Source organism: Festucalex cinctus, chromosome 1 (assembly GCF_051991245.1).
Source record: "Festucalex cinctus isolate MCC-2025b chromosome 1, RoL_Fcin_1.0, whole genome shotgun sequence".
In the NCBI taxonomy this organism is placed as follows: Eukaryota; Metazoa; Chordata; class Actinopteri; order Syngnathiformes; family Syngnathidae; genus Festucalex; species Festucalex cinctus.
The window spans coordinates 10,474,977-10,501,063 of record NC_135411.1 but is presented as its reverse complement, the minus strand read 5'-3'; the positions used below and the strand labels follow the sequence as shown (position 1 = coordinate 10,501,063).

The 26,087-nt window shown below is 38.4% G+C and overlaps 3 protein-coding genes across 23 annotated transcripts in view; all 3 read right to left on the bottom strand.

The window, feature by feature from the left end:
• The window catches only part of kcnab1b (potassium voltage-gated channel subfamily A regulatory beta subunit 1b), a 67,523-nt gene extending 64,800 nt beyond the window's left edge, over positions 1-2,723 (bottom strand). For 3 of the 4 annotated variants that reach the window (XM_077515446.1, XM_077515450.1, XM_077515449.1), the window contains exon 1: positions 2,325-2,605. The gene's annotated coding sequence lies outside the window, so the exon portion shown is untranslated. Of the gene's footprint in view, positions 1-2,324; positions 2,606-2,626 lie in introns of those variants that run through there. The other variant, XM_077515447.1, reaches the window with a different exon arrangement.
• A 1,663-nt stretch (positions 2,724-4,386) lies between these two features.
• LOC144015302 (ras-related protein Rap-2b-like) lies at positions 4,387-7,178 on the bottom strand. The gene has a single exon (XM_077515445.1). It carries the CDS (start codon positions 6,758-6,760, stop codon positions 6,212-6,214), a length of 549 nt encoding a protein of 182 aa, XP_077371571.1. The 5' UTR covers positions 6,761-7,178; the 3' UTR covers positions 4,387-6,211.
• A 5,069-nt stretch (positions 7,179-12,247) lies between these two features.
• The window catches only part of mbnl1 (muscleblind-like splicing regulator 1), an 87,486-nt gene continuing 73,646 nt past the window's right edge, over positions 12,248-26,087 (bottom strand). For 6 of the 18 annotated variants that reach the window (XM_077515428.1, XM_077515426.1, XM_077515425.1 and 3 more), the window contains 6 exons: positions 25,376-25,529; positions 23,904-23,939; positions 22,039-22,130; positions 21,773-21,817; positions 21,054-21,125; positions 12,248-17,634 (listed from right to left, as the gene is read on the bottom strand). In XM_077515428.1, the coding sequence (XP_077371554.1) occupies positions 21,069-21,125; positions 21,773-21,817; positions 22,039-22,130; positions 23,904-23,939; positions 25,376-25,529 (384 nt within the window). In that variant the 3' untranslated portion in view covers positions 12,248-17,634; positions 21,054-21,068. The remainder of the gene's footprint in view (positions 17,635-21,053; positions 21,126-21,772; positions 21,818-22,038; positions 22,131-23,903; positions 23,940-25,375; positions 25,530-26,087) is intronic. The other 12 variants (XM_077515431.1, XM_077515436.1, XM_077515432.1 and 9 more) reach the window with 6 other exon arrangements.

Genomic DNA, 26,087 nt, shown 5'->3' with positions numbered 1-26,087 from the left:
AATACACAGTTCGGTTCAAAAGGAAATGCCTGATTGGGAAACGTTCACACCTGGGCCTGGGAAATTTGATTATTGTTGCAAAAGTGCAGCACAAAACACCCACAGTAACAGAAATTATATTTATATAGCACTTGTCATCTAATAGGACATTTCTCATAAACCTCTCACGAAAGAGGAAATGCATACTTTATGATTTATTTTCAAATCGAAAGCTTGTAAAGTGACAAGTTTCCCCCCCAACGCTCTTTAATAAAAAAAAATAATTCAAATGATCAGCAAAAATATGCTCATCGAGCTGCTTTTACATCAACCAAATAAGTTGACGTATGAGGTGTTTTAAAATAAATAAATAAATAAATAAATAAATAAATAAGGTTTTCTGCTGATGCTTGCAGCCCAACTTCCTCCCATAAAACTGAGCCTAAAATTATGAATAACTTGGCTAAATTTGGAGTTAAAGTTGAAATGTTGTTTGTTGAATGGGTTTCTTCTGCCTGGAAATGAAACAAGACAGCGACACAAGTTTAATTTTATTTTTGTAAATAAATTGTATTAATCAAAGTCTACTGTTACAATTGCCAATTTGATATTTTTTAATCTTAAAAGTTAGAAATGGCGGGAGAAATCCATATCCCCATAACCCGACTTAACTATTTGTCCGTTTATTATTTGTAGTGGTTTACCAACAAAAGTTTTGATTTGGCGACATCAACGTGACGTGAGGCCACTTTGGGCATCAAACAGAATTGTACAACTGCAAATGTGTTTTGCGGTTTGAAGTGTGCCGTGTTTTGGGAGGTGTTGTGAGGATGAGATGATCTTTTCAGGCAGTTGACACTAAAAAGGTGGAGTCATGGAACCAACTTCCTGACGTCGCAACTCAAATCAAATCAGCAGCAATGAACTTCGGTTGACCTTTCCTCACACTTTTTTTTTTTTTTTTTTTTTAAATCTCACGCTTAATTCCCACTGTCATGTCGCTTTCGAAAGGTTTTGGAAGCTCATATTTCTTTGTGTAGGCTGCCAGACTGGTCCTGCATTTTGTTTTGTTTTCTTTATCTTGCAAAGCACAAGCAACATTTGATATTATGTACTCATTTTTTTCCTACCCTATCTCGAACAGGAACTAACAGTCTATTGCGACATTTTGTCGAGCTACCGCAACACAGGAAGTGCGCCGTCACCCTCTACTTCCTGTCAGATATACAAGTAGTTGACACACTGTGCAGTACATGCAGGTGATGAACACAAGCCATGTAAAATTAGGGTATTAAATTAGGGTTAGGGTTTCAATGTTAGTTTTTAAAGTGTGTCACTATTTATGACAGTGGGTAGGGTTTTGGATGATGGATGCAACTGTCACAAGGTGTGACCTCAGGTTTCAAAGTTTCAAACTCAGGTTGAGGCTTTATTTGGGGGGGGTTCTAAAAGCGGGTTCGGGTCTCACTGGGGTAGAGTTTTAAAAGAGGTTTGGGGTTTCACATTAAGGTTTCAAACTAAGGTTAGAGTTTCAAATTGGGGTTTCAAACATTATAGTTACGGTTTCAAATTAGGATTCTAAACTCGGGTTAGCATTTTGAAGTAGGGTTTCAAACTCAGGCTAGGATGGCAAATTGGGGTTTTAAACTCGGGTTAGGGTTCCAAAGTAGGCTTTTATACAAGGATTAGGGTTCCAAAGTACGGATTCAATCTTGGGTTAGGGTTTCAAATTTGGCAAACTATGGTTGGGGTTTCAAAGCAGGGTTTTAAACTACGGCTGGGGTTTCAAACTAGGGTTAGGATGTCAAATTAGGGTTTAAAACTATGGTTAGGGTTTCAAATGACGGATTTTAGAGTTGGGGTTTCAAAACTAGGGTTGTATTAAGGTTTATTGTCATTAAGGTTATTATTTCAAACTTGGGTTAGGGTTTCAAATGAGGGTTTTAAAATAGTTATGGCTTCAAAGTTGAGTTTTATGATGTGACATCATTTGTGTTTGTATGGACAAGATTGTAGTTGCTGTGTCAGGGAACAGATAGAGTTTGACCTTGCCACTAAATTACAGTTTTTAACTTAGGCAACCATGCTAATATGCTAATGCTAAAAAAAAAAAAAAACTACTTAATTTATGTAAATGTCAACCAATCTTTGTACGGTGGGGAAAAAAAAAAGTGTATCCTGTAAAGTTCTTACATGTTTGTACTGTACGAGAAGTATTCAATGCCTTAAATAAGTGCTACAAATCACTTCAGATGTTTTGTTCGTTTTTTCCTGCCAGTCATTCACCTTTCTCCCATCCAAATAATGTTATATTCGGTGCATGTCTCACAAAATGGCTGACTTACCATATTAATCCATACAGCGTTTACAAAACAAACCGCAGCACTGAGAAGCTGACGGCGACAGCTGGAAGACAAAAGCTTCATTGGCGAAAAGCGAGAGAAGCGGCTCTTTCTCTTTTTATCGCCACTGGCACTCTGACCTCCGTTCCGGTCTCATCGGCCGCTTTGAGCCAGAGACGCCAGCGGCCGACTGACGGCGGGGCGGCCGCGCACCCAACAAAGAAGCCTCTCTGTCCTCGGCGCCATGGCCTCGAAAACATGCGGCGGCAAAAAGGAAGCGCTTCTCCTCGGATAAACACACTTACTGGAAAAGCAGCCCGCTACTCAAACACTCCCAGCCAGTGTTGTTTGACGCAGATGGCCTCACTCGTTTGTCGACCTTGCAAACAAACTGCCACCGGTGGAACTTATTCATTCTCATGTCGTGAATGCTGGATGTTGAAAAACAGGTGGATTTTTATGCTTAATTCATATTTCACAAACACATTAGTCAGTATACCGTGTTTACACTAGTGGGAGCACATATTGTAAAGAAAGAATTTGACTTGACAATTTGACAGTATCATGGCTGACATTTTAAAGGGAAGTCAAAAATGTATTGACAATATGATATAGCTATGTGACCTCGCTAGTCTAAACATGACATTCTGATTAATATTTACATTTGTGGAATATGAGTTATGAAGCAAAATCCACCCGTTTTTATCCATCCAGGCTGCGGCCATTTTGCCATTTGCTGTCGACTGAAGATGACGTCGCAGTTGCTCAGAGCTCAGGCAACGACCAATCACAGCTCAACTGTTTCCTGAAGCTGAGCTGTGATTGGTACTTACCTGAACCCTGAGCAACTGTGATGTCATTTTCATTTGACAGCAAGTGGCAAAATGGCCGCCTTCTGATAATGATAAAAACTGGATTTGACTGCTTAAAGGCGCAGTCTGCCGGTTTCACTCAGGAAAATGCACTTTTTAAATACACCATTTCACACACGTAAGCTTCTGTGAGTGACTGAGTGGAAAAAAATAAAACTAATTCGTGCGTGCTTTCAAATTGCCGCGGGAGTGACGTCACGCCCGGCCCCGTTTGCGACACGCCACCCCCCGCTCTGCGATTGGCTGGAGGGGTGTAAACACCGTCTTGCCACAGAAACGTCGCGCTGTTTACAAAACAAACACAAAATGGCAAAATACAGGCTGGGGGGGTGGGGGTTTAGGACAAAATCACCGCCAAAGATTAACATAAACACAGATGTGTAGACTGAGAGAAAGTTAGTGTGTACATCCTGTATTTAAAAAGTGCATTGTCCTTAGTGAAACGGGCATACTGGGCCTTTTACTCATATTCCACGAACACATTATTAACCAATATTTATTTACCAGTAGACTAGTTGGGCTGCGTAAACATATTGTTGTCAAGAATTTTTTTGGGGGAATTGACTTCCTGTTTAACATTTACTTGCTTGATTTTCCTAACCGTCTTGACACACATTCACTTGAATGTAGCCTGTAACGGAAGGCTTTTTAGTTATAAAATAAAACAGTTAGAGAATATTAATTAGGTTTGTTTAACACAAATGTAAGTAGCACAAACTAAAGCTACCACAGTGGCTAGTAGTAGGGCTGCGTTTAATAAAAAATCAATTTATATTGAATCGATTTTACTTTTTTAGCCCAATATCAATTCATAAAACAGCCAATCGATTATTTGAATATCTCCTTTCCCCATAAGAAAATAGGATTTTAAAGGCCCATTTTTTGTATCTATTTTCTTGAAATTTGCTGTCCACATGACTTAAAAAAATAAAAATAAAAATAAAAGTCTTCTTACATTTATGAAAGACCTGCCATACTGCACTTTAAGACAATTCAGAATCTTTTAACTCATATTTACGATTATTGAATTATACAGTAATTATGAAAATAAATCCATTTGTATTTATGCTCACATCAGCTAGCTAGCGCTAAGCTAACCTGTCGTAACCTGGCGGCTAGCTTTGAGTTGTAAACAAACAAATCACCCAGTGAGTGTAAATTGAATTCAGTGAGACAAGCACAAAACTCGGTGGTACATAAATTTTTGTTTGTATTACAAGTCTCTCAAAACTGACAAGGTTCATCACAGATTTTGTCCAAAGGTAGAACCACCACGATAAAAAGTTCTCATCACATCTTCAAGGAAAAACAGAACTGAACACGGTCGCTCATGGCTTCTTCACCGCAGTACCTCGACGTTTGATTGGGAAAACTCAGAAACCAACTGCTACAAATACAAAACAAATGTTCTGATTGCCATGGAGACGCACTGCAGAGGAAGGAGGGCTCGTCACTTGGCACAGTCGCAGGGAAGGCACTTGACACGCGGTCAGCGTGAGGTGGCGTGACCCCATGCGGCGACAGCAACACACTTAAGGTCCTTGTGCACTAAGTCCAAGTTCCACCGTTAATACACTTCCGACATCTCGGAAAACATTAGAGAGAAAACGAAAAAAAAAAACATGGACATTTTAGACGAGGGATGGGCAAAGTTCACGAGTGTGGAATTGATTGATGACCAATCACATCCATCTATTTTCTATAGCGCAGGTGCACTGGAACCTGCTAACATGCTAGCCCAGCGCAGTACTTGGCTGCAACCAGCTGAGGCGCTGTTGATTTAGTCTCAAATAGTTGGCAACCCTGAAGAAGAACATGATGGCAAGTTGTTGTTTACTTGTCAAACAAAAAGCAGTAAAAAGATTATTATTGAAATAAAAAACATTTCTTGGTATTTTCTGCCATCTACAATTAATGTAAAACTATTGCTAGCCCAATAGCACAAGTTGTTAACTTACTGTCACAATTATTTAAAAAAAACAACAACAAAAAACACGTAGGCAAGTATGCTATTAGGCTAATGACAATGAAAACAAAAATTTTCCCCCACTGTCACAATGCCCATTCCTAGTCCACTAACCCATTTTTTTTTTTTTTAAATAGCCTTTCACACCTCATATTACTGCCCCCAAAAAATGATCTTAAAAGTGACCGACATAACACTGACTCCACCACTGAGCACAAAAGATTATTAAAACAGTACATGAGAAAAAAAAATGTCTCTTAGGTTTCACAATAAGACATTCCCACTGAGGCACATTTTCAGAGAAGTGTCAATATTATACAAAGAAAGCTATATTTAGAAAAAGAAAAAAAACCAAAACATTCAAGTACTTTGTCATGTAAACACATTTTCAAACTATTAGGCTTGCCAAGTTCTGTGAATTTTCAAACTTGAAAGCTTTCCATGGGAGTTAACAGCAATTTAAATGAATAAATGGGAAGAATCTGGGAACCTTAACATTTTTAAAGCTGGCTCTTAATAGGGTTTTAAATAAATACCTGGAAAATATATATATTTTTTTTAGCATAATCCAGATTTCAAGTACCTTGATTTACCAGTGCCCAATTTTTCAATTGATGATGCTTGGTCCATTTTTTTTCTTCACTTTGTGTTGAGAACCAAAATTTGAGGAGCAATTAAAAGGTACTGCACTGCCCTCAAAGCATTGAAGTGTTGATTTAATCTTATTTATTTATGAATTTGAAATCCATTCAGCCACTGTTGATGTCGGATCCTGGTGAGTATGCGAGGGTCCACTGTAATAATTAAACATCCTTCCCATTAAATAAACCGCCATTCCCATGGGAAGCTTCCACTTTGGAATATTTCTAAATATTCTTCACCCTTTTACAAATTGCAAGCCTAAATATTATACATCGCCGATTTTTGTCCGTTTGTGCGAGACCATAAGACAACAGCGTGAGCAGAGATACTTTAAAAGTAAAAAGGCATGATTTAAAAAGCACAACTATCTGATTGTGTATGTGTGTTTTTTGTTTTGTTTTGTTTTGTTTTTAGAGCAGAACACAAGAACAACACTGGTCACCTCCGGCTGGAACAGTGGAGTAGTTCATCTGTCTAACAATTTCTGCAAACAGTTCATCCACTGAGCCTTTGTTTTTGGCCGAGGTCTCCATAAAGGGGCAGTTCCAGTCCTGGGCCAGCGCCTTGCCTTCCCCGGAAGACACCTCTCGCTCGGCCTCCAGGTCCACCTTGTTGCCCACCAGGATCATGGGCACCCTCTCGTAGCGCTTGACCCGGATGATCTGGTCCCTCATGGGTTTGATGTCCTGGAAGCTCTGTTGGTTGACCAGACTGTAGACCAGGATGAAGCCCTGTCCGTTCTTGATGTACAGATCCCGCATGGAGGCGAACTGCTCGGTGCCGGCCGTGTCCAGGATCTCCAGCACGGACGGGGACGAGTCCACCTCGATCTCCTTCCGGTAGAAGTCCTCGATGGTGGGGTCGTACTTCTCGATGAAGGAGCCCGTCACGAACTGAACCGTGAGGGCCGATTTCCCGACGCCGCCCGAGCCCAAGACAACCACTTTGTATTCCCTCATGGCCAGTGAGTGGGGAAGAAGAAAGGAAGAAGAAAAAAAAAAGAGCGGAATACCTCCTTTTTGTTGTCCCGCGACGAAGCCTTGGAGGCGAGCAGGCCGGGAAGGCTCCTTGCTTGCCTCCTCGCCCGGACTGGCAACAGACAATCAGAGCGAGCGAGCGACCCCGGGGGACAGTGGCCGCTCCCTGGACGTTGGCGGCGGCGTCAACCGAGGCGCATTTTCGGCGGTTCCCCGATTGTGCAAGTGCGCCGAGAAGAAGCCCGAGAAGCGATCATCACGCTTCTTCTGCTCGCTTTGCATGGCATTTCCTGCCCACATCCTCAACGCGTCAACAGCGCGGAGCCTCACTTCCGCTTTCTTAAAGGAGACGTCAACCCCCACCACGCAAGATAGGGAAGGGAGGGGGCATTGTCCAGACATGTCCAGACATGTCCAGTCCATTGAACGTCGTCGTCGTCGTTGACTCGTCATCAAAAAGGCAAGAAATACAAAACTTACATAAAAAAACAGTAGGCCTATCATGACTTACATTTTAAAGGAGAAGTCAACTTTAAACATTTCTTGACAACAATATGTGACCTCACTAGTCTAAACATGTGTTTCTGTAAGAGGTGTAAATTTGTGGAACAATTTTGGTAATGAGCTGAAAAGATGCAAGTCACTTGCTGAGTTTAAAAAAATGTTTAAAAGAAAAGTTCAAGAGCTTTATTTAAGTCTGACATAAGCTAGCACAATTGTAGTAATGTAATTTATTTATTTATTTATTTATTTTCCGATGTACCAGAATGAGTGTAATGAGAATTGTATATGTGAGTATGTGGATGTATTATCGTTTATTTCTATTAATTTTATGTATATACGCTATATGAGCAGGATCATATATTTTCTTTTATTGAAATATAACCTATTGTATTATAAATGAAATAAGTTACAAAATATAATGAATAAGGGGTAGGACTAGATAAGTTTTCAACTTCTTCCTACTCCCTTTTGAACATGCAGATTATTATTGACTGATTTTATGTTTCTTTTATGTTAAAATTTTCTTTTCTGCTGTCTCTCTGTTTGTGTGTTTATGATGTATGTTCAATAAAATCAATCAATCAATCAATCAATCAAACATGACATTCTGATGAATATTTACATTTGTGGAATATGAGTTATGAACCAAAATCCAGCCGTTTTTAATCCATCCAGGCTGCGGCCATTTTGTCACTTGCTGTCGACTGAAGATGACATCACAGTTGCTCAGGCAACGACCAATCACAGCTCACCTGTTTCCTGAAGCTGAGCTGTGATTAGTTGTTACCGGAAACCTGAGCAACTGTGATGTCATTTTCATTTGACCGCAAGGGGCAAAATGGCCGCCTTCCGATATTGATTAAAAACTTTGTCAAAGAAAAAACGACAATATAAAACAATATTCTTCAGCGTTGAATGAAAAGAAGCAGAAAGAAGACAAGTCGTGATCCGTAAGTTGAGCTAATCAAGGCTTTCATAGTTTATTACCTATTATTCCTGATGAATATGTAGAAGAAAATCAGAAAAGTTACGAATTTTTAAGCCCAAATGTCCACCAATTCCAGAATGACCCATTTGTACTTCTTTACTTCCCATCACTGAATATTAGTCAGCATATTTTTAGTTAAAATGGTTCAGATCAAGTGAACATCTATACTCTAGATACATACTTGATCATATTGTGAAGTTCATATTGACTCAGCATGTACATAGGCACAGCATGCGAGAGAGAATAATAATTCACACATTGTGAGAACGAATACTGGATTTGTTGCATTCATCCACTACTCCATTTTAAGGTGTGACTGTGTGTGGGAGCAATGTGATAGAAAGGTGAGAAAATGCCTTCATTGGCATTCTGTATTTTCGATTTATTTGTTATTCCATACAATTCACTAATGTGTGACCAAAAAAGGCACTTCATGCATTCAATATAAGACAGCTTCTTGGTTGGTTTGAAGAATATGGGTCTGAATTGTGAAATTTGGTAGCTAATTTTTTTATGTCCACCTGGAGATGATCTTATTGACTAGGGGTGTGAATTGCCTCGTACCTGACGATTCGATTCGTATCACGATTCACAGGTCACGATTCGATTCGATACCGATTAATCCCGATACGAATTTATAAGTCGATTGTTGAGATTTTTTTTCATTCAAATTTAGAAAATACTAATCAGTAAGCTTGTAGAGTGTAAGATTTATATGAAAATGTATTATTTATTTATCTGAAATTTCAGTCTTATAGAGGTTGTAATCTGTTTCATGTTTAAACCATTAAAATAAAATATTAACGCTTAATGTTCCGTTCATATAACATTCTTCCATGCTCAAGGTGTGAATCCTAACCCGAAGTCAGACGTTTTGTTGAATATTTTTCCAATAAAAATGGAAGTTTAAAAATCGATTCACCCCCCCCAAAAAAAAAACAAAAAAAACAAAAACAAAAACAAAAAAAGGCAATGATGATAAGACGTTGAATCGGTAAGACTACCGAATGAACAATTCTGAGCTCTTAAAAAAAAATAAAAAATAATCGATTTTTTTTTATTGAATCGATTCGAGAATCGCGCGATGTAGTATCGCGATATATCGCCGAATCGATTTTTTTTTAACACCCCTATTATTGACTGACTGGAGTAAACGGGACTTTTTGCACGTTTCAAGCCATTGAATAGTGAGGAACTCCCTCTAGTGGTATGCAAAAGAATCACTGTCCAAGGACAATGCAGTTCAGCTTTCAAAGTTCAGTATATTTGCTTTTTGTTTTATTTAACATTTATGTGCAATACATTTCGACTGAATCTTTATTTTCATTTTTGTTATTTCTTCTTATGAAGACGAAGAAGAAACAATTACTCCGGAAGTACAGAAGTCATGAGACCACGACTGTGAAAATATGTTATCATAAACAATGACTTCTCTGCCCTGTTGTTTGCTTACTATGGTGCGAAAGTAATTGACGTTTATTGTAGGAATCAAATGTTTCTAAAACAGATTGTTTTACCCTTTGCATTTAGGATAAGTTGTTTATTTTAGGGGTGTCAGGCGATTGAAATTTTTAATCGTAATTAAATCGCATGACTTCAGTATTTAACTGACGATTAATCGCAAATTTTATCTGTTCTAATTGTACAATAAAATGCACAATAAAATATTTTTCGAAGTTTTCATACTTTTAACATAAAATGGGAAAAATGTTAAACGAATAGAAATATGGCTGCATCTTTTTGTCATTGTTACGGTATTGTCATAATTAATAAAATTGAGTTAAAATTAAAAAGATGTAATGTACTGTAAAAAATCAGTGTAATACTGATTTGTGTTGAGCTCATTTTTCTGCCACTAGATGGCATAGTTGCATTTGTAAGACAGTGACAGCTCAGTGCATTTTTCTTTTCATATTAATTAAGAGTTATCTCATCTTTTACATGAAGTAAAAGTGAAATTCTGCGCATTATTAAAATTGTAAAATACAATATTACTGCTAAATTTTAATGTGGACGTGTCCCTAGTTTATTTACTTGTTAAATCTAAACACGTGGTGTATTACTGTATTTCTTTTACATGTTTCATTTCAATAACAATGTTCATCAGAGGGTTCACTTTTCGGTGGCGACCCAGATAACATCACGGGCGGTCTCGTGGGCACCATCAGCGTACCCTCGCACATCTGTCACACATCAGCCTCCGTGGAGCTGGTCCAGAACGAATGTCACGAGGTCACCCCGAAGGCAGCGCGCGATGCTGCTCACATGCGCGCACGTTACAGCGTTGGCTGCCCTACATTTAAAACCACATCAAGCAATTTCTGGAGAACGTGCGCGTGAGTGCTGAAATCATGTTGAATGAGGAAAAATATAGAATTGTGACATCATACTGAATGATGTGGAATGTTGTTGAAAGATCATGTGAAATGGTATTGAATGATTTGGAATTTGGAATTTATTTATTTTAATGAGAATGTGCAATACGTTGATGAAAAATGTGGAACGGTATTGCAAGACATATGCAACAATATTTAATATGGAATTCTGAGAAATTATATAGGTGAAAAATGTGCAATATGTGGGTGGGAAAATGTGGAATTTTTGGTATGTGGGAATGTTGAAATTGAATGACAAGAAAATTTTGAATGTGGACTAGGGAACGAATTGTTGAATTTGTTATTGGAAATGAATGGGCAATTTTTGGGTTAAAAAAAAAATGTAGAATTGCTCTCCACTGAACACTTTGAATTGAAACCATACAACAAACTGGAGAATTTTGTTAGTGAAAAATGTGCAATATGCTGGTGAAAAATGTACAATATGTTGGTGGAAATTTTGGATTTTTTTTTTCTATGTGGGAATTGTAAAAGTTTATCCCAAGGTGAATTGAATAAGATTAACATTTTGAATGGGAACTAATTATTGAGCATCCCATTGGATTTTTTTGGGTGAAAAATTTGAAAGAGGGAAATTCTTGAATGAAAGTTTGGAATGCAAAAATACTTGCATGGTCGTGTTTTTTTGGAATACACTAGAGTGGTCCTTCGCTATTTCATGGTTCACTTATTGCAGATTCACTCTATAATGTAATTATACCCCCCACCCATTTCCAATAGTGAGTACCCCATTTAATTATTTAGTTATGCTGCTATTTTTGTCTTTTTGTTTGTAATGTTTACGTAAATATAAACATCTATTTATTTATTTCATTTTTTTTTTTAAATATAGAATATTTGGTAAATTAAGAAACGTGTACGCTAAGTTTGAAAAGCATTGAAATTTTTCTCCTTTTAGTTCTTCTTAGGAAGTCAGTGCCCCATCACTGGTGATCTATTTTTAGAACAGATTCCAGTTCCTTGTACACAATATGTGTTGTTACTTTGTATTTTTTTGTGGGAATGCTTCAGCGTTCCCACATATGTTATTGTGATTTTTATTAACTACAACTCCCACATAATACTTCTAATATACACTGTTCAAATTTCAACTAGTTTAAAAAATTGACGCCTCCCGGGGTATATATCGTCTGATTCTACGTTAATTATAGCATTTGCACAATTTAACTTGTAATATCAACTTTTCCCCATTCATTTTCAATGGGACAGACATTGAACTTTTTCTAAGTATCATTTTCCACTCCCACTTCCATACATATAACTTATCATCATTACCAGGTGTCTGATTCTGCTCGGTGGCACAATTGGTAAAGTGCATTCATAATTTATCTCTCAATTTACTTCATATGCATTCAAATCTTAGCATTCATCTATTAGCATTCAGCTTTCAGCATTCCCTCGCAATTTATCCGGAAATTGCACTCTAGTCTAGTTGTATATAAAGTCTTGTCTGCGTTTGGGTCCGAATTCCGCACCACATGCATGTGACAGGATCGGTCAAGGAATGTAAAGTTGTCGAAGGACAAAAAAATGGTGGAATAAGAACAAAATAAAATGATAGAATAACACGAAAGGCACATGTTGCATGAGCAAATCAAATAGTTTATTTTATTTATTTATTTTCATCCATACAGATAAGAGTCAATTATGGCAACAATCAAGTGTGCATAAACAAATCAGACATCATCTTGTGGCAACTGTTAGCGAATACATAAGTGGTAGTTGCACTTACAAGTAAAAAGCGGGCAAAAAGCGTTGGCGTGTGTGTTTGTGTGTGTATGTGTGCCCCCAGCAGGGAAGAGACGGACTTGAACGTCTGGTTTTGGAGAAATCTGGTGCTTTGGTTCTATAGCAACGATACAGCAGCCGCTTTACATTCATTTTCAAGACTTGACTTTGCCCAAAATGTGCATTTGGCGCGTCCGGCCGGACCTTCGCCTGCTGAGCGCACAAGCGTGGAGAGCGGAGCAACACAACTCGCTGTACGTGAAGTCGACTGGAAAGAGATATATGGCTCTGGAAAAAACCTATTTGGGTTGGATGAGTGCTCATATTTCCATTATTCTTGAAGTAACGTATTTGCTCGGAAACTATTGAATCACACAAAGCGTAAGATGAGTTGTTTAGGAAAAGGGTTATTTCTCCCACACTGTGGATGTTATCTACTGTACGGATTATTGTGAACTCTTTCCTTACATAGTTTGTTTACATGGTTTTACATGCAGTCAAATCATAATGGAATACAATTCTTTCTTCTTTTTTTTCTTGGTTTTCTTTTTTTTTTTGGATCATGTGAACCGTGGGAGCGGCGATGTGACCAACAAATGAAATAATGTGATCATTTGACGGGGTGGATTAAGCAGGACAGGGGGACCATTATTCCCCCCCCCCAAAAAAACATTCCCAGGCAAAACTAGCCACCGATAAAAAGAAGACAAAAAGCGCATATAGCTTTCTCCAAATGCATCGGCCAAGAAACGAGTGCCCTTCTTTGCAAGCAATTTTAGCTGGTCTTCTAATTTCTGAATTTAAATTAATCTAACAAAATTCCTTATAATTATAGATCTTTTTTTTTTTATTCAAAATAATCTCAATATGATACACATTTGTCTCTGTTTATTTGACTATATACAGAAGTGCAAAAAGTCACAACCTTCGTCCCTTAGGTTCGAACTGATCATCTGCAGCATTTCTGACTTCACCAGCAGGGGGAAGTCTTCTCTACGATTCTCACCAATCACCCCCCACCCCCTCCCCACCCCAAAAAAACAAAACAAACAATAATAATAATAATAATAATATAATAATAAGAATAAATCCAAACACCCCAAAATCTCAACTGCTCATTTTGGCCTGACATTCAGGGCAAATTTAAGAAATATTTCCAACCAAACGACACAATTTTTCTTTGAAATGGATACAGTAGAAAACAACGTTAACCCTAAAACATGGACAATCTATAGATTGATAACAATACATTTTCAAATATGATCTTGACACGTCGACAAAGGAGAACGGTCGTTGCCGCCACCGCGGCCAAACCCGTTCCGCATATCAACATACAAACATACAATGTAACACCAACTGAAAAAAAAAAAAAAAAAAAAAAAAAAAAAGACATCCAGCTATATGAATGACGTGAATATTTCATACGTTATTTAAATGGTTTGAAGACAAAAGAAATTATGACTGTCATACAATCTCAAAATCTACAACGGCTATATCGATGCTGTCAAGTAATATAGTAATATAGTAAGGCAAAAAAAAGATGAAAAAAGAAAAACAAAACCCCTACAACTATGCATCTCAAATAGATTCAAATCCTTAAGTAATACATAATAAAAGCTCTTAAATGGATCTCAAAGAGAAGAATTGTTATCTAGAGAAGGAGAAAGCACAAACGTTATCGTAAGCGGTGTGTGAGGATAACTAGAAAAACATCATTGGTGCTCTTTACCTGCATGGTGATTGACAAGTTTGGGCCGCGACCCAGTCATGGTCATCTAAGGCTTCGTTAGGTACAATACAATCGCTAAAGACGCGCGGTCACACCTCGGTGCATGTGGCAACACGACAAACAAAAATGATTCCTCGACGACAAATACTGGAACAACTTTTGGTTTGTGTGATTTCAAAAAAAAAAAAAAAATCAAATCAAATGGAAAGGTCTTAATCTCATTGTGTTTTTGCTGAAGGCGGAGGTTCCCAACAACTTTTGGGCGGGGATTTGGCTAGCCTAGAACAGTGATTCCAAACACTGCGTGTGCCGTGAGAAATTTCACTTAACACACCTGCGACTTTGTAACACTGACGAGTCACATGACACTCAGGAGGGAAAATGATTCGACGGGTGTACTCATTTTTGTTGCCAGAGGTTTAGCTATTAATGCTTCTGAAAATAACAATTTGCTACAAAATAATGTCTTTGCTCTTCTATTTATGACAGCAAAAGACATTGAGAGGAAGAACAATGAAATATTCTTCCACTTGAGCCAGATCCATAATCCAGAATAATAAACTGAGTTTGTGTTCAACTAAACATGCCCAGAATTTCACACAGTCAATTGAGACAAGATCATCAATATTTTAATAAATATACTTTTGGTGAGACTTTTGTTTAGGAATTTTCTAATCGTCACTGTCAGGCAAAAAACTGACTTTTATGTTTGCACATTATTAACTCATTCACTCCCAGCCATTTTCACAGAAGCAATCCCGTTCGCTCCCGGCAGTTTTACCGGATTTTGACTGATTTAGCAAGGACCACAGAATTTTGTGTTCTATTGCTATAAAAGCATGGAATCTATCAAAATAAAGATAAAAGTCTCTTCTTTCATCAGGAAAAAGTATGTTTCTCTGTGTTTCAATTTTGTAGCAATTAGCATTAGAAGAGAGCTAAGTTTAATCAGTTTTCACAAATCTATTTAAAATTCTAAGTAATTTAGCTTTTTTTCTAGATGGCCCTGGTTGATCTCCTTTGCTCTGCTGCCACCTGCTGGCCGTTTGTGTAATAACTACCTTTTCTGCAACCGTTCTTTGCAGTTGAGAGGCTGCATCAAAGCCTTCTGTATGCTCTAGTATAAAAAAAACGTATAAATAAGTCTTTGGGACACTTAGAACATTAAAAAAACTGATTTATACGTTATTGGGAGTAAATGAGTTAACTTTAAAGCGTAAGTCAACTAAAAAAAAATTATTGACAATATATTCTATGTAGCCCCACTAGTCTAAATATGTAATTCTGATAATATTACATTTGTGGAATATGAGCTAAGCAGCAAAATACAGCAGTTTTTATCTATATCAGGAGGCGGCCATTTTGCCACTTGCTGTCGAGTGAAAATGACATCACAGTTGTTCAGGTAACAACTAGGGCTGAGAATCTTTGACTGTTTCACAATTCAATTCGATTGTGATTTTTGGGTCTACAATTCGATATTCGTAATATGAGGGAACAAGTATTTGTGGTTATGAGAATAAAATTGCAAAGATTAACCTTGCATCATTGCAAGGACAGTTATTACATGAGCAAAAAGTAAATGTTACAGGAATAAAGTCTCCCCCCCCCCATTTAAAAAAAAAAGCAAAAATGGTGTAATAGAATGAGAATAATGTTTTTTTTTTCAATAACAAAAATACATCAAACAGATGTAATATGAGGATAAAAGTCTAAATGTTATGAGAAAAAAAATGTAAAGTTAGGAGTAGGGGTGCACCGATCGATCGGCCGGCCGATTTATCGGCCCCGATTTCCTTATTTTTGGAAGATCGGTGATCGGCCGACCCCTTAAAAATAAACCGATCTTTTCCACCAATCTCATCTCCTTCCTCAGAGGTCTGAAAAAGTCAGCCACTGTCCTCTACTGTTGAGATGATTAATAGGATTTTCATTTTATTTGAGAGAACCACTTCACGTGCAGTTAAAACAACCCGTTTGTTTTATTTTGCCGATATTGTTCAATATTCTCCTATAAAACAAGATTGGAACACTGAAGGTATATGCTGCTTGTAATGAAAAAAATCGGGATCGGCAGGTCGGACTTTTTAAAAGATTGGTGATCGGCCGGAAAAATTGTGATCGATGCACCCCTAGTTATGAGTATGAGAAAAGTCATAATCCAAGAATTTTGTGAATTTTTTTTTTTTTTTCAAAAGCGGCATAATATGATGAGGAAAAAAAATGTATGAGGAAATAGCTGTAATGTGTGGATAAAAATCTTGATGAGAATAAATTAGTAAGATTACAAGCAAGGTCATAATTTTGCCAAAGTTGAAAACGTCAACTTGTGACATTTTGCCATTTTTCTCATCAGTGTTGCCCTAATAATCAGTTTTCACAGGTGTGCGTTGGGAACCTCCGCCATTTGTTAAGTTTGACTCGGTGACATTTGACTTGGACAAACAATCATTCAAGTGTATTTTTTCTTTTTTTGGTTACAATGACCTAACAGACCTTTTTCGTCTACATCAGCACACAGCTCAAGAGTGCTTCTTTTCCAGTCAGCACTCTTTTAAAGAGGACCAGGTAACAACAAGTCACTCTTAATCAACAGGCTTTAGAGTCGATGGACTTGAGCGACAATTCCCGACAAGACAAAAAAATATATATAACAGCACTCTAGTCGATGAAAAGAGGAACTACACTTTTTTTTCCCCCCGTTTAAAAGTCATAATTAAAACATTTCAAAAGAACACAAAATTAGCACAAAACCCACTTCTAAAATTATTAACATTTAAAAAAAAAAATTAAACAATATTAAGAGCCATACAACATGTATTTGTTTTTTTTTTTTTTTGTTTTGTTTCAATTTTTACCCTCGGTAAACAAATAACACTGCTGAGACAACACTCTGGTTGGCGCTGTATGGCCTCCATGGCACATGACAAGGTGAGAAGAGCAAGCCTGGCTGTGCTTTCAAGGTACACAGGTATGTTGGTTTACCCGCAACATTCATATGTCCGCCACCCTCGTCTAGTTTGACTAGTACACGCTCGCGATACTGCACATGCGCCACCGTCTTAGCCCATTCCTCATTCAAAATGGCTGTGCCGTTCTCATTTCGATTCAAATTCAAGGTGCATGTCATTTTTTTTTTTTTTTTTTGTGTGTGTAAACGATGAAATATGGCTGATTAATTCAAAGAAAAAGAAAAGGAATAAAAGGAATCTTGGTCGCCTGACGTACCAAAGGTGTACTTTGACTCGCGCAACGTCGCTCTTTGACCTTCTCTGCGTCCGGTGAAGTGAATTACAACCAATCGAGTGCTGTGATTTACATGGACAGCGGTGGCACCGAGACGGCCTCTCGAGCTTTTTCGACGCGGGAAGATGGCAACGGGTCGCACCCGGGGTGTTTTTGACAGATGGCAGACCCTCCCTCAGTCCCGTTGCTTGACATTCGGAAGTTGTATGTAAATAAAGGCTGAACTGTTTTGGCTTGGACGGCGCCAGCAACACATTCATTTGATCTGGAAGAGGAGGAACGACAGGTTGGGGATTAGAAACTATTTAGAAGGTGAATGCACACACACACACAAAAAATAATAATAAAAAACTCTACCCTTTTCACACTGCACTTAGCAGGGCCTTTCTTTTACAACAACGGAAGGTAAAACTGTGGAGGTGTGGTCTATACCAGTGGTGTCCAAACTACGGCCCGGGGGCCATTTGCGGCCTGCCGTCCATTTTTCAGTGGCCCGCGACACATGCTAAAAATGGAATTTGACTCAGTTCAAATAAAATAAACAAAACAAAAAATGTTTGGAGATGGTCAAAGTAAGAAGGGAGGCTATCGAAAAACAGAATAACATTAAAGGTTATTTTAGTTAGTTTAGATTAGTAAACAAATGAAAAAACTAAAACTAAAATTCAAAAAACAATATTGTTACCGAAATAAAATAAAAATGCTTTTTAAAAACAAAAATGAACTGAAACTACATTTGATGTTTACAAAACTAACTATAATTATAGCAAACGTCCTTCATTTGAGTTTTTGGTAATTAACTCATTCACTCCCAGCCATTTTCACATTTCGCAATCCCGTTCGCTCCCGGCCGTTTTCCTGAATTTTGACTGATTTTGCAAGGCTCACAGAATATTTTGTTCTATTGCTATAAAAACAGGGAACCTATCAGAAGAAAGATTAAAGTCTCTTCTTTCTTCAGGAAAAAAAGTATGTTTCTATTTGTTTCCGTTTTGCAGCAATTAGCATTAGAAGAGAGCTAAGTTTCATCAGTTTTCACAAATCTATTTAAAATTGTATGTAATTTAGCTTTTTATCTAGATGGCCCTGGTTGATCTCCTTTGCTCTGCTGCCACCTGCTGGCCGTTTGTGTAATAACTACCATTTCTGCAACCGTTCTTTGCAGTTGAGAGGCTGCATCAAAGCCTTCTGTATGCTCTAGCACAGGGGTGGCGAGATCCGGTCCTCGAGGGCCGCAGTCCTGCTGGTTTTGGATATTTCCCTTCTTCAACACAGCTGATTCATGATCAGCTCATCAGCAAGCTCTGCAGAAACCTGATAACGAGCCTGTTAATTGGAATCAGCTGCACTTCGAGTAGGGAAATCTGCAAAACCTGCAGGACACCGGCCCTCGAGGCCCGCAGTTTGCCACCCCTGCTCTAGCATAAAAACAACAACAAAAAAACGTATAAATACGACTTTGGGACACTTAAAACATAAAAAAAACATATTTACACGTTATTGGGAGCAAATGAGTTAAAAGCGAAAATTAACTGAAACTACATTTGATGTTTACAAAACTAACTAAAACTAACAATAATTATAGCAAACGTCCTTCATTTTAGTTTTTGGTAATTAATTGAATGCATGAGCCTTTGGGGATGATTTTAAATATGATTTTTCGTAGATTTTTTTTAAATATAAACGGGAATAATGACGTTTGAAAGTATGTCACACAGAAGTGACGTCATCTAAGGGCAGCCAATAGAAAACCACCTTCAGATGACATTGCTCCCATGCTGTTTTTTTAAATATTGCGCACAAGTAATACATATTTAAAAAACAAACAAACTAATAATAATACTGAAACTAACAAACTAAACTAAATATAAGTATTTTTTAAAGAACTAAACTAATAAAAACTAACCGAACCACCCTGAAAACTAATAAAAACGAACTAAAATGAAAAATTCCAAAACTATAATAACCCTACTGCCATATTACAAATAAATTAGTTTATATACTGTAGCATATTTCTAAATATGCAAATTTTTTAGGACGAAACACAAGTTCTCTTCACAACATTATGTGACCCTTCTGATTTTCTGTATGTGGCCCTCAAATGAAAAAGTTTGGACACCTCTGGTCTAAACAGTGGCAAAATCTCCATTTGCACTTCCAAATATGGGCACGCTGGAAACTGGTCATTGCACGTTGCAGTGAGGCTCTTTCCCGGTTCCGCGAGTGCAGTGTGAAAAGGGGTTTAGGGATAAGTGGCTGTCAGGATAAAACCAAAATGCATGAAAACATTTACAGGTGAACTTCCTTTGACTTTCTGTGCTCTTGAATGCAAATGTCCGACGTTTCAATGCTTTTTGCACAACTTGCTGTTAACGAGCAGCTGAATAGCAAAATTCACAACAGGTGTTTGAGTGCGATTGTCTTGTGCCTTTCAAAGACGGGCTTGGCTTGCTGGAGTCAGCAAATGTGAGTGTATGGCTGACTGTTAACTAGCTAAATTTTTCGCCACTCTGGCTGTTGGCATGTTGTCGAAGATCATGCATGTGTTGACTGTATTTTGTTGCGATTTGTAACGAGGCACAGCTTTGGGCATTATAATTCGTTTGGCTCCTCCCCTAAATGAAGCAAGCCTCCATATGTGCTTGGCGGAAACGCCCCTTGCATTAAAAACTCTTCACAGTCTCGGCACACTTTGTAACATCACTACAGAAAGACGTCCTTGGAAATTTCCGTGGCTCAAACACCTGTCGTGAAATTTGTCATTCAGTTCCTTGTTAGACGACATCAGTGCTTCTCAATTATTTTCTGTCAGCCCCCCCCAAGTAAGAAGAAAACATCTCCCCCCCCCCCCCCCCCCCCCCCACCTGCGTCTATAAAATTGTTATAAGCACCCCTCTGCATAACACTGTATCCTTATTAACGTATAAGAGAATAAAAAAAAGAAAGAAATATGGACCAACTTACAACAAAGAATAGCTTTATTAACTGTAACGGAAAATATTTAGAGTGCATCTGAAATTCTAAAATCAAATCAAATCCATAATTAAACTCTAAACATTTTTTGACTGACCATGTCAAACCATATGATACGGAAAAATAAAATTACATAAAATCAATCAATTTTAATGCATTCAAACTGATCAGCAACATTAACTCAGGAGTGCAATATTTAAAAAAAAATCTTTAACCTGCAAAACAAAAATATATAAAATAATTTGTGATGATTTTTTTTTTTTTTTTTTTTTTTGCTGTGTGCAAAGCGTGCATGCTCAGTTCAAACAAAACCCCTAAACCACCGAGCGAATGCTCCCTGCGCACACTCTGCCAATAAAGAGAGCGCCACTGCCCCCTAATGTAGTGGAGGTGCAATTGCACTTTATTCTAGGACAGGTAAAAAAAAAAAAAAAAAAATCCAAATAAAAAATAAAAAAGCATTTTTCCCCAAGGTCAAACGCGCCCCACTTGATGGAGCCTCGCGCCCCCCTGGGGGGGCCCGCCCCACTATTTGAGAAGCACTGGACTACATCAAGTTGCGCACATTCACGGGTTGAACATTCAAAAGTTGAGAGGTCAAATTAAGTTTATGTTGCATATTGGGTTCATCCTGAAATTTCAGCCGAAAGCCAAATATCCCACAATTTTTGTAAATAGTGTAAAGTGCGACAAATTTCAACAGACACTCACTGTTCTTGAGAGGAACTACATTTGAGTCAAGTACTTGTGACTACTCAGATGATCTGCAGATATTATTGGAATCTGGGGAGGGGTAGAAAGCAGACGCGTGATCAAACTGAGAGCGACTTCAGACACAAAATACATTTGCGTAGCCTCCTGCACACACATTAACGCCATCCTGTCACTTTAAGAGAAGTTCTCAGCTGGAAAAACAAACAAACAAACAAACAAACAAAGATAGAGACGACAGTAGAAAAGCTATTAAGCTACGCTCGAGTGAGAGTCAGCGCATCTGGACAGCATGAAGAAGGGGAGAGCATTATTATTATTATTATTATTATTATTATTATTTATTATAAAGGCAGTGAAGGGTCAGTGAGTTGGCTCCCCCATGCAAATAAGTCCTCCATGTTGTTGACCTGCACAACTCGACAGCGTAATTGCACAAAAAGTGGCTCATCCTCAAACACGTCTTAATAACAGACTCTGACTGGAATGCGCCCGTAAACAATGTTGACACTGCCGCGCTGGAACATGGTAAAAGCTGGGATTTACGTGCTGGAAGCTGCGGCGAAAACTTTCAAATAAAAAAAATAAATAAATAAAAAGAAGAAAAAAAAGCCAAGCACCAAAGGGCACAGATAGCAGCTGTTGCACGAGCTGTGCGAATGGTGAATGTCGGGGAGGTTAAAAAAAACAAAAAACAACAACAACTACCTCATACATACCAATTGCATGTATTCGTTGGTAGTCAACTTTGATAAGGAAGAGTCCTCAAAATAGGAAAGGACAAAAACGGGAGTTACAAACGAGGACACACATTCAAATGCAACACAATTTGTTTCTCAAGAAGGAAAGACGACTTTTCCTCATGTACACAAGTTGGACTCGAGTGTAGGCCAACAAGAGGGAGTACCGCCTATTTTGCAACCCGCCCTTGATCGTCCATGTGTAGTGAGAGAGGGAGAGAGAGAGAGGCGGTTGAGGTGCAAACCTGATTGGTGGAGGCAGTTGCGAAGGGAACGCTTGTGGCAGATGTGGTGGCTGCAGACACAGTGACTGGGGTACCACCGTGCATCATGGGAACTTTTTTGGAGGGGAGAATCATGTAAGCAAAAAATACACAGAGGAGCAGTGTAGCCACACACACGCACACGCACATACGCGACAGGAGGGGAAGACAGGAGAGGGCGAGGCAGGAAATTCTGGAGGGATTCGATTGAACGCAGCCCCTTTTGCTTTCACTGCCGTCAAAGTGTGAGGATGAAAATGGACGAGTGATTCCATCCGATTTCAGTTAATTGGTCTGAAAATTTGTATTTATTTAATGTACATTTGGGATGGCCGAATATCGATACCATCACATTGGGTATTTAACTCATTCACTCCCAACCATTTTCACATTTCGCAATCCCGTTCGCTCCCGGCTGTTTTACTGGATTTTGACTGATTTTGCAAGGCCCACAGAATATTGTGTTCAATCGCTATAAAAGCATGGAAACTACCAAAAGAAAGATTAAAGTGTCTTCTTTCATCAGGAAAAAAAAAGTATTTTTCTATCTGCTTCCGTTTTGCAGCAATTAGCATTAGAAGAGAGCTAAATTTCATCAGTTTTCACAGTTTCTATTCAAAATTGTAAGTAATTTAGTTTTTTTTTTAAGATGGCCCTGGTTGATCTCCTTTGCTCTGCTGCCACCTGCTGGCCGTTTGTGTAATAACGACCATTTCTGCAACTGTTCTTTGCAGTTGAGAGGCTGCATCAAAACCTATAAATAACACTAACATCTTTTAATTAACGCTACAAGGCTCCCACAAAGCGAGGGCGGGGCGTAGTTTAAATGTTTCAGACAGTACTAGATTGGCTCGCAAGATATTTTCAACACTTTAAATTGCTTAATGATTTGCATTTAAAAAGTTATTTTCAACGCTTTAAATTGCTTAACTCATTTGCTCCCAATAACGTGTAAATACGTTTTTTTTTGTTTTTTTTTAAATGTTGTAAGTGTCCCAAAGACGTAAATATAAAAATATATGTGAATATCCATATACTGTGAAAATGGCTGGGAGTGAATATTAATCATTTGTATTTAAAAAAAGATATTTTCAAAGCTTTAAATTGTTAATTAATAATTTGTAAAAAAAAAAAAAAAAAAAAAAAAAAGAAGCAATTTTCAATGCTTTAAATTGCTTAATAATTTGTAAAACAAAAAAAACAAAAAAGCCATTTTCAATGCTTTAAATTGCTTAATAATTTGCAAAAAACAAACAAATAAAAAAACAACAACAACAAGAACTGATCGATACTATCCATTTAAAAAAATATATATATTTTTGAGGCTGACCATATTTGGACATGCAGCGATATGTGGGCTCAGGCTGCCTCATCCTTTTTTTTCAAGTCATCTTGTGGGGACTACAACAGAAGTATCGACAATGTAACAATTAAGTGGCGCAATATTTAGAAATTGAGTTGTTGCAGCAGAGGTGATAAGGGGTGGGGCGTTTCAAACGGATTTCCCTCGGTGTTTAATGGTTTTAGACGTATCTTTAAGTTAAAGCATTCTTAGGTGTGACCAGCCAGAAGCAAGGTTGAGAACAAGCACGAGAGGGTTAAGTTGCTCAAGCAACAACAGAGAAAACACCAAAATAAAACATCACATCCGATGAATACATGGGAACGACAAGGAAAATAAAGCATTAAAATATACACAAAAAGTATTATTTCCATAAATGGTGTCAGCATCTTATTTTGCCACATTGAACACACACAACTCAAGCTCAACTGGTTACATTTTGGTGCCGCATGCGAGCCACAGACGGGAAGTCACACAGAACTGAAAAAGGAGAAGTGGAACCTACCAACGCCGGCTGTAGGGGTCATGCACAATATTGAGCCTGCCCATCATGCAGTGCAACAGGAAGTGGATTGGATAGGGGGAAGAGAAATCAAAACAGCCCGTCACAAGGTTCGTTAGAGTGAGGGGGGAGAGATAAGGTGGGGGAAGGTTAATATCTCTTGCTCAATCATGTTTTCAAGTCAATACCTACAGGTAGCAAAACATTGGGTGCATGTGTGAAAGCCACACTCGGCAGCCTGTTAGATTACCATGAGATGTCAACACATCCAGCACGTCAGCTCCACCAGAAGCCCCAGTCGTTAAATGTGAGGGATTCATTCCAATCAGCAAACTAGTAAGCCAATGGCTCGTTTACACGTATTGCAACTAAAAATGATCCAGTTTTTACAAGCTCATGAAAACGGATGTCTCGTTTCTACCAAGCGGGACGGTTTGATTCAGTTCCATATGTTGTGTTATTGCATTTATATTATGTTACTATCGACTGATTGGTCGACACAATTTTCCGTAGCGTTACAATGGATATACAGTTGACGGCTGCTATTCCTGGGGGACAAAAATCTAAAAATATAATGAAAAATAAAAAATAAAAAAAAAATAAAAATAAAAATAAATGATAATAATAATAATAATAATAATAAACACTTGTTATCTTGCACAAAAATAATACATTTAAAAAATATTCAAGAAAAATCCACACATAGGTGAATCTGCGGACGCTGAACCAAACCACAAATATTTAGACGTACCGTATTTCCCGCACTATAAGGCGCACCGCATTATAAGGCGCACCGTCAATGAATGACATATTTTAAAACTTTTTCCATATATAAGGCGCTACAGTAGAGGCTGGGGTTACGTTATGCATCCATTAGATGGTGCTGCGCTAAAGGAAATGTCAACAAAAGTCAGATAGGTCAGTCAAAATTTATTAATAGATTACAAACCAGCTGAATGTATTATTATCTTGCAGTACGATATGATAGTTTATTTTTCTTTTCTTTTTTTAACACTGATTATGTGTAATAAATAATAAAAGTATTGTTAATTGTGTGGAACTGTTGTAAATGGTTAGAGTAGTATTTGGCCGATTATTTTGGTCGATATTTGAAGTGTCATCCTTTTACAGACCATGACAGTAAAACAAAATTACAAATTCAAACTGTACTGTCACGAACCTGAAGTGAACTGTACCGCTTGGTGGAACCCAACCAAACAGTTTACACGTGCTTGTCGAGAAATTAGTAGGAATTTCGTGACTTCTTCTAAGTGGCAATGCAAAGCGAACAGTGAGCTATCTATCTTCATAACGTCCCTCCATCCAAAAGTTAAACAATTGACACGCGTTGGACAGACGATCCCCAATGTGTTACGAACAGCCATCTGTCCAACTCCAGCCAAGCGGGAGCCGGGTTAGGCCGTCCGTCCTTACGGTCCGGCTGATCAGCGGGCAATTTTGTGGGTTTTGCATACCTGATGGGAGGAAAGCAGCCTGCTGCTGAAAGGGCATGCTGGCCAGGGCCTGTTGGTACTGGAGCATGCCGGCGTTAAACACAGCAGAGGCCCCGTTGGCTTTCTCCAGGGCTGCCCGCTTTGACAGGGGAGCCATGACACTGGGGGCGATACCCTGCCCAGCCAGATGAGCGCAGGTCAGTCACAGAGAGATACGAGTGTGTGAAGGGGAAAAACAGATGAGTTGGACACAAAAACAAAACAAAAACAAAAAACAAAAAAGGTTAGAGGGCATCGTAGGAGCAGCATTACAACATCCTTGTGTGTACATCAACAATATGATCATATCAGTAGCAAGCAAGCAGCACTCGGACACATGTACTACACAAGCAGGAGCATGGTGCCTACTGGAGCTACTGGCTAATAAAGCATTCATGAATTATCATCTTCACTGGGAATATTAACTTGCGGCTAACTAAATGCGACATAAGCAAGCATTCACAATTAAAGAACGACAATACAGCTGCTAACAAGAGGTGGAAGCACAGAGAGAGAGAGAGGGAGGCTGCACTGCTAGCTCCATGATCAAACTGAGGAAGCCATGTTCAGTGATGGTTCACTCACAGACCAGTCCAAAAAAAAGGACTCGGGCCAAGGCGCAAAATGTCGGCCGGCGTTGAGGTCTGGTGGCGTGCCCCATCTCGTTTGAATCACCTGTTATGGTTTGTGATCC